General features: G+C 25.8%; 1 protein-coding gene across 1 annotated transcript in view; it reads left to right on the plus strand.

The window, feature by feature from the left end:
* The window catches only part of LOC107455899 (uncharacterized), a 47,968-nt gene extending 47,173 nt beyond the window's left edge, over positions 1-795 (plus strand). Inside the window, exon 24 of the mRNA XM_043044342.2 lies at positions 610-795. Within this exon, the coding sequence (XP_042900276.2) occupies positions 610-709 (100 nt within the window). The 3' untranslated portion in view covers positions 710-795. The remainder of the gene's footprint in view (positions 1-609) is intronic.
* Positions 796-6,566: the final 5,771 nt, after the last annotated feature.

Consider the following 6,566-nt stretch of genomic DNA (forward strand, 5'->3'; position numbering starts at 1 on the left):
TAAAATATGTATTTTAAAAAATTAAGTATTTTCCTTTCAACTTGCATTGCAGTAACATATTTGCCAGCTTGCAGAATGTTGGTATAGACTTAACAAAATTATTATAAAATAATAATTATCAAAAGAATATTCTTAAAATTAAGCTACTTTCCATATATTTTAAAGCAATAATTCAAATATATCTATACTAAGTAATATAAATATATTTGAATTATTGATTTGACACAATATTTTCACTTTGAAAACCGTTATTTTTGTATTTAAAAACAAATATTTTCACCACTGAAAAAAATATTCCTAAGGCATGTTTGTAAATATGCATTAAAAATGTGGAGTAGGGCAAACCATCTTCATGTGAAAATTTAGTTTCAAAACTAAGACCATTTTCAAAATTTTAAGTTTGAAAGACCAAACGAAAAATTTCATTACAGCATTGAATTCAGATGGAAAAAAAACATTGATAAATATACCTGTTTGTATATTATGGAGAAAAAGTATTTTGGGCTCAATTTAATTATAATTCTGCAAGTTTAGCCGTGTTATCACATTATAATTCTTTCCTTGTAATTTAAATCAATGCTAATTGTTTTTCTTTCAATATATTTTCAGAGGTGGTGTTCTTTCTCCTGGTGTAGCATTTGCTAAAACTTCTCTTGAAGAAAGATTGAAAAAACGTGGAATGACTTTTGAATTTGAAAATATCAATTAAAGTTAATTATTAGTGGCTGATAAACTTTGTCAATAATATGCATCTTATTAATTTGTATTCTTCTAAATAAAAATATTCACCAGTAATGGTATTATAAATATGGTACTACCAAATGAGCAGGAGCATATATTCAAATTTAAATGCAGAAAATTGTTCAAATGTAGCCATTTAAAGCTATAATTCCTTAGAATGTACTTTATAGCCTCTTATGTTAGTTAGAACTCAGAGAATTTGCATAATTTTATTCAAATATACTTCAGAAACACATAAGGCGTTTATTTAGCCATTTGTGACAATTCTAAGGATACTTCCAGAACTGCTTCTAAATTACAAAATTTAAAAATTATTTATAATTCCAAAAATGCAGTAAATCTCTGTAATTCCAATGGTCTGCATGATTTTAATTTTTTTCAAGGTTCTATCCCTTTTTGCTTCTTTTAAATTTCTGTTGGTTTAAAAAAACTTAATCTACATTCAACTTAATGGAGAAAAGTCAATCTTAATTATCGATAGTACAGTAATCAAGAATTTATGACTGAATGCTTGAAGAATTATCTCGTTATTTATATGACATCAATATCATGTCATTTAAAAGATAGTTTATTGATTTTTTTATATCTAAACATAACCAAGATTACTTCTGATATTATCCTTTAAAATTTAATAGATGCAAAATAATGTTCTCCAATATACTAAAAAAAATTTTAAATTGCATATTGATATTAGCATTTACATTCTATTTTTGATATTAATTTAAAATATGGACCGAAATTTGTATACTAATTCAACTAGGCATACTATGTTACTTGACTGGCACTTTTGTCCCTCTTCAATACAATTTAAAAAATGTAAAAGATAATTTCCATACAAAACAAGTTATTTTGTGATTATCTTTTACCAAATGGTTAAAGAATAAATTTTTTCTTGATGTATATTTAATTTTTTATTTACTTAATTTTTATATGTTTTACCTATTAAGCTGTGAAAGTTATGATTTTTAAATGAAAAATGAGCTTACAATTTTGACTGTGTTATTTGTTAAATGAAAACAACTTTTTTTATTGTTGTATAATGTGTTTTATCAATTTTAGCCATGTTTATATTCATTCTTTTTTAAATTAATATTCTAATTTTAAAGAGAAATGAGCTTATAATATTGATTTATCTTGTTTGGTAAATATTGAAATTTTTTTAATGTTTATTGCTTCATTAATATATTTTACCGAATAATAACTTGTTTAATTTGATTTTTTTTCCTTCAGAAAATGAGCTTATAAATGATGTGATCTTTGCTAAATACTGAAACTAGAAATTACATTTATTTTTTACTATTATTAAACTGTTATAAAAATGTTTAGATTTTTATATGCTTACAAATAATGTAATGGAGGAGCATGTGAAATGTGTTGAATATGAAATCTAATCTTGCAATATGTTCTCTCACTTTGAGAGAGCAGATTTTAAAAAGGAGTGGTTTCTCAAAACTGAATGGGAAAATATAACAATTATGTGCTACAAAGATAAATTGCACCACTTTAAGTATTAGTTTAATGTTCAATTTTTGGATTAAAGTTCTTTATTTCATATGTATTTTAAATAAACAGTATTAAAATTTTAATTTCATTAAAAAGTTTGCGATTTTAATTGCTATTTGTTTTAATTATCTGAAACTTTAGTTTATATGCTTATGATGTGTGCAATATTGAATTTTTATATCTAGATGTTGTTTATTCTCTTTTCAAAATATTCCATTATATTTACTTAATGTTGATGTTTGTTTCTTTATAATTTTTATTAATGCTTGGTTGCCTGTGATTAATGCTTACTAAATGTTGCATATTGTGGTATATTATGAATGTTTTAAATCTTGAACTATTTTTTATTTTTATTCTTACGCTTTTTTGTACTTTGTTGACACCGTGACTTTTTAAAATATATATTTGGTGGAAATATATTTTTTATTGTGTATAAAACCAAAAAATAAAACCTATTACCATTGTTAGCTACTATATTTTCTTAGAGATATTTTGCTTCAAATAAAATTTCTTGCGGAAATATTTGTTTTAGTTTCCACTTCTTTATCTCATTATTGAATCCTCTCTCTCATATCTTGTAGTTAGTCTTTTGTATTATTGATTGCATTATCTCATTAATTGATATTTAATTTTTGTAAAATTTTTTAATTTTGATGTAATCAACTTAGTTAACTTAATACAATCATTATTTTTAATTATTGTATTGCATGCATTGCTTGAAAAGTTCGCAGTAGCCACACATATGCTTCAACATCAATTAATATTTAAAATCGGTTGCTTATGATTTTCATTGCAATATAAACCAAAAGAAACATTTTGAGACTATAAAAATTTGAACTTAGAAGAAAAATTAACTATGATTACCAGAGAAATGTGTCTGTTATTGATTTTCGTGCAATGTAATATTTTTCTGAAAAGATCTGCAGAAATAACTTTAGCATTTCTACATGACTGTTAATTTTTTTTTACATAATTTCAAAAAAAATAAATTTTTTATTAAGAAGAACCAAAATACTAATTGGAAACTTTATTTTAATAAAAAAATTAATTTGAAAATAATAAAAGGCTAAATGTGAAAATTCCTAACAATAGTTTATAGATTGAATAATTTAAATTTTATCTATTTAAACTGAATAATTTTTATGGAAAGCAATTTAAAAGTTCCGAAATCTCAACAAAAAAATTAATTATAGTCTTAGTTTAAATTTTTAAAAATATTTAATAGAACTTTAATAATAATAGAACTGATATTTTAGCAATTTACTTATGTTTTTTTTTAATTTGTCTTCTATTTTCAATAAGGATTAATTACGTAATTTTATAAATTCTTTCTTACTATAATTTTGAAAAAAATACTTTTAAACCCAAAATACCATCAAAATAAATTTCATCTTGTTATAATTTCTTTTTCTTCAATGCTGCTATCTAATAGCATCTTATAACACTACAGATTAGTATGCTGTGTCAGTGAACAAAATAAAGGATCATTTCAACTTCATTAAATTTATTTTGAGTATTTCAATTCAAACTACGTGAGAGCAAAAAAATGTACGTATACAGCATTGTGAATGGAGTGTGTCTAGTCAACGTATACTAATTGAATAGTGCCAAGATTAGAGATTCTTGCTGCTAGGTGCTTCTTTGAAAGACTAGACACTTAGAAATTATTCTTTAGAAATATGTTTAAAGCTGAGTATGATAAAAGACATGTAAAAAATAACAAAATAGTTTACCCTACAAAAGAGTTTTTTAAAACAATCTTGGAGAATAATGAAAAAAGAATATACTGAATGATTGAAAAACTTCCATATAATGATAAAAGAAAATCTATAAAAAAATCAAATTTCTTTCAAAATATAAATGTTAATAATACTTTTAAAAACATTTTATTGCTTTAAAGTCTATAATATCTTTAAATTGTTTTTTTTTTTAATTTATTGGTATTTAATAAACATCAAAATTCAGCTATAAAATATTGAATTTTGTTATTAATTTAAATAACTTATAACTATAAAATTAAAAATATTTCTCAAAGTTTGAGTAAAACGTACGCGATCGAATTTTTCATATTGTCTGGAAATATATTGGGACATTGAAAAATCAGGGCCGAAAGTACAATCGGAACACTATGAGCCGCGATGGCTCAGGGGATAGAGCATTCGCCTTCCAATGAGGCGTACCGGGTTCGAATCCCAGTCTATACGAATTCCGCATTCGGCTTGCACTGGCAACAATGCTGACGTAGTCAGTGCAAGCCGAATGCTGACGTGAAATATCCTCAGTGGTAGACGGATCATGGGTTAGAGTCTCCTTGCAGTCAGGCTAACCGTTGGAGGTTGTCGTGATCTTCCTCTCCATGTAACGCAAATGCGGGTTAGCTCCATCAAAAAGTCCTCCACGAAGGCAAATTTCTCCCAATACTCGATCCAGGAGTTCTAACTGAGAAATAACCGGAATTTTAAAAACCACAGAGCTTTACTAGCATTGACTGCCGAGAAAAGTTTTAAAAAAAAAAAGATCAAATAGTCACATTAAAAGTAAATAAGTGTAATAAAATTGTATAAAAAAAAAACATCCGAGATTTTTTTTAAAAACTAATGTGAAAATTCGTAGCAATAATTATCGAAAGAGCGATTGAAACACCACATGGATTACCGATGACTTGGCACAAACCGATAGTGTTTCACAGAGATTACTTGAATCCGCGATTCTAACTTTATGCGCTATATATGGCACATAATTTTTATTCAAAAAAAGTGAGAATGCCAATAACAGCTACACCGTAAAGAACATCGAAATTATAAATATAAATATTCCTAGCAATAATTGTCGAAAAAAATGATAAAAACACAACATATATTTATCATGGAATCGGCCTGAGTTGTGAGCTATGCTGATGAAGTGAAGTTTTAAATGCGTGATTTAGACTTTTCATGCACACAATATTTATTATAAATGTTGCATCGATTTTGTTTCAACCGAATTTTTAAAAAAAGTAAAGAATATACTGCATTGACTGATTGGTTTGCTACAAATCTAAATTTTTAACTAAATCCTCACTCCACAGTCATATTTTATAAAATGTTTTTTTTTTTTTTTCCTTCTTTTTTTCTTTTTGAGAAAATGAAATAAAAAACATGATTTCTGAAGGAACAACTTTTAAACCTGCGTGATTTCGAATTACACTTAACAATCTAAAATCCAAGCACAGAATAATTTTCAGAACTCCCTTGTTTTTTAACTTATAAGGTGACTTAGATTAACTGATCAATTTTATGCTGACAGTAAAAAAATATTTATTTTCACGTAACTTTTGATCTTGTGATCGGATTTTCAAATACTAAGATTCAGTATCAATTCCCAAGAAGCACAGAAACATCGATCTATCCCGTAGCCGTTCCTATCAATATTTTGAAAGCGGAGGAATATAGTTACTGTGAGCAAGTTATTGAATGAATTCCATCAATGAAACTTTAAAAGTATTTTTCTTAAGACACTCTATTTTAAATATATTTTAGTTTCAAGGTTCAAAATATTTGTTAGAAAGATAAAAATCTATCAGTTGAATAATTATTCAACTGATAGATTTTAATTAGTGGTACTATTTAGTTAGAAAATTTGTCAAAAGCTTGGACTCCTTGAAATTTTAACAAAAGTAATTTCTCCCAATTTTAAATTCGTTTATACAAGGATAATACTATTAAAAAAGAGCAATAATTTTTGTAATTTATTTAAGCTTTATGCACTGGTGAGCAAAAATTTAGGATGAAGTAGTTTTTCGAATGTAACAGTATTGGTTAAAATCAATAAAAATCATACCATAGGATCCTCAAAAGTTGAAGTTAAAGATTTTGAAACTAATTACGTTTATTTCTCAACTACTATCATAATTAAAAGTGTGGACCACCGCAGAATCTTAGAGGCTGCTAGAGGTAAGTTTAATATTTCTCAAAGACTTTTCTACTAGATTTTTCAGAAACTAATATTATGTGTAAACAACTTCGACGAATCTATACAAACGTTATTATTTAGTTGATTGAGTAAAAATTAACTTGTCTATTATTTCAGAAATATCTAATGTCTCATTTAACATTATTATTTTGTATGAATGATGCTTTCAATGTAAATGTAAACAACAACAATCTCGAGCTCTTGACCTGCTCTACTTCTGGCTAAAAAGTATACAACTGCTTACCACGCTGCCTATTCTGCGAGGTGATATTTTCAAACTGATAATTTTGTTTTTAATAAAGGAAATAAATCATAACTTCTGAGCTCAAATCTATTGTATTTCATCAAGATATTAATTACATTAAGTAATA

Source organism: Parasteatoda tepidariorum, chromosome 8 (genome assembly GCF_043381705.1).
Source record: "Parasteatoda tepidariorum isolate YZ-2023 chromosome 8, CAS_Ptep_4.0, whole genome shotgun sequence".
Taxonomy (NCBI): Eukaryota; Metazoa; Arthropoda; class Arachnida; order Araneae; family Theridiidae; genus Parasteatoda; species Parasteatoda tepidariorum.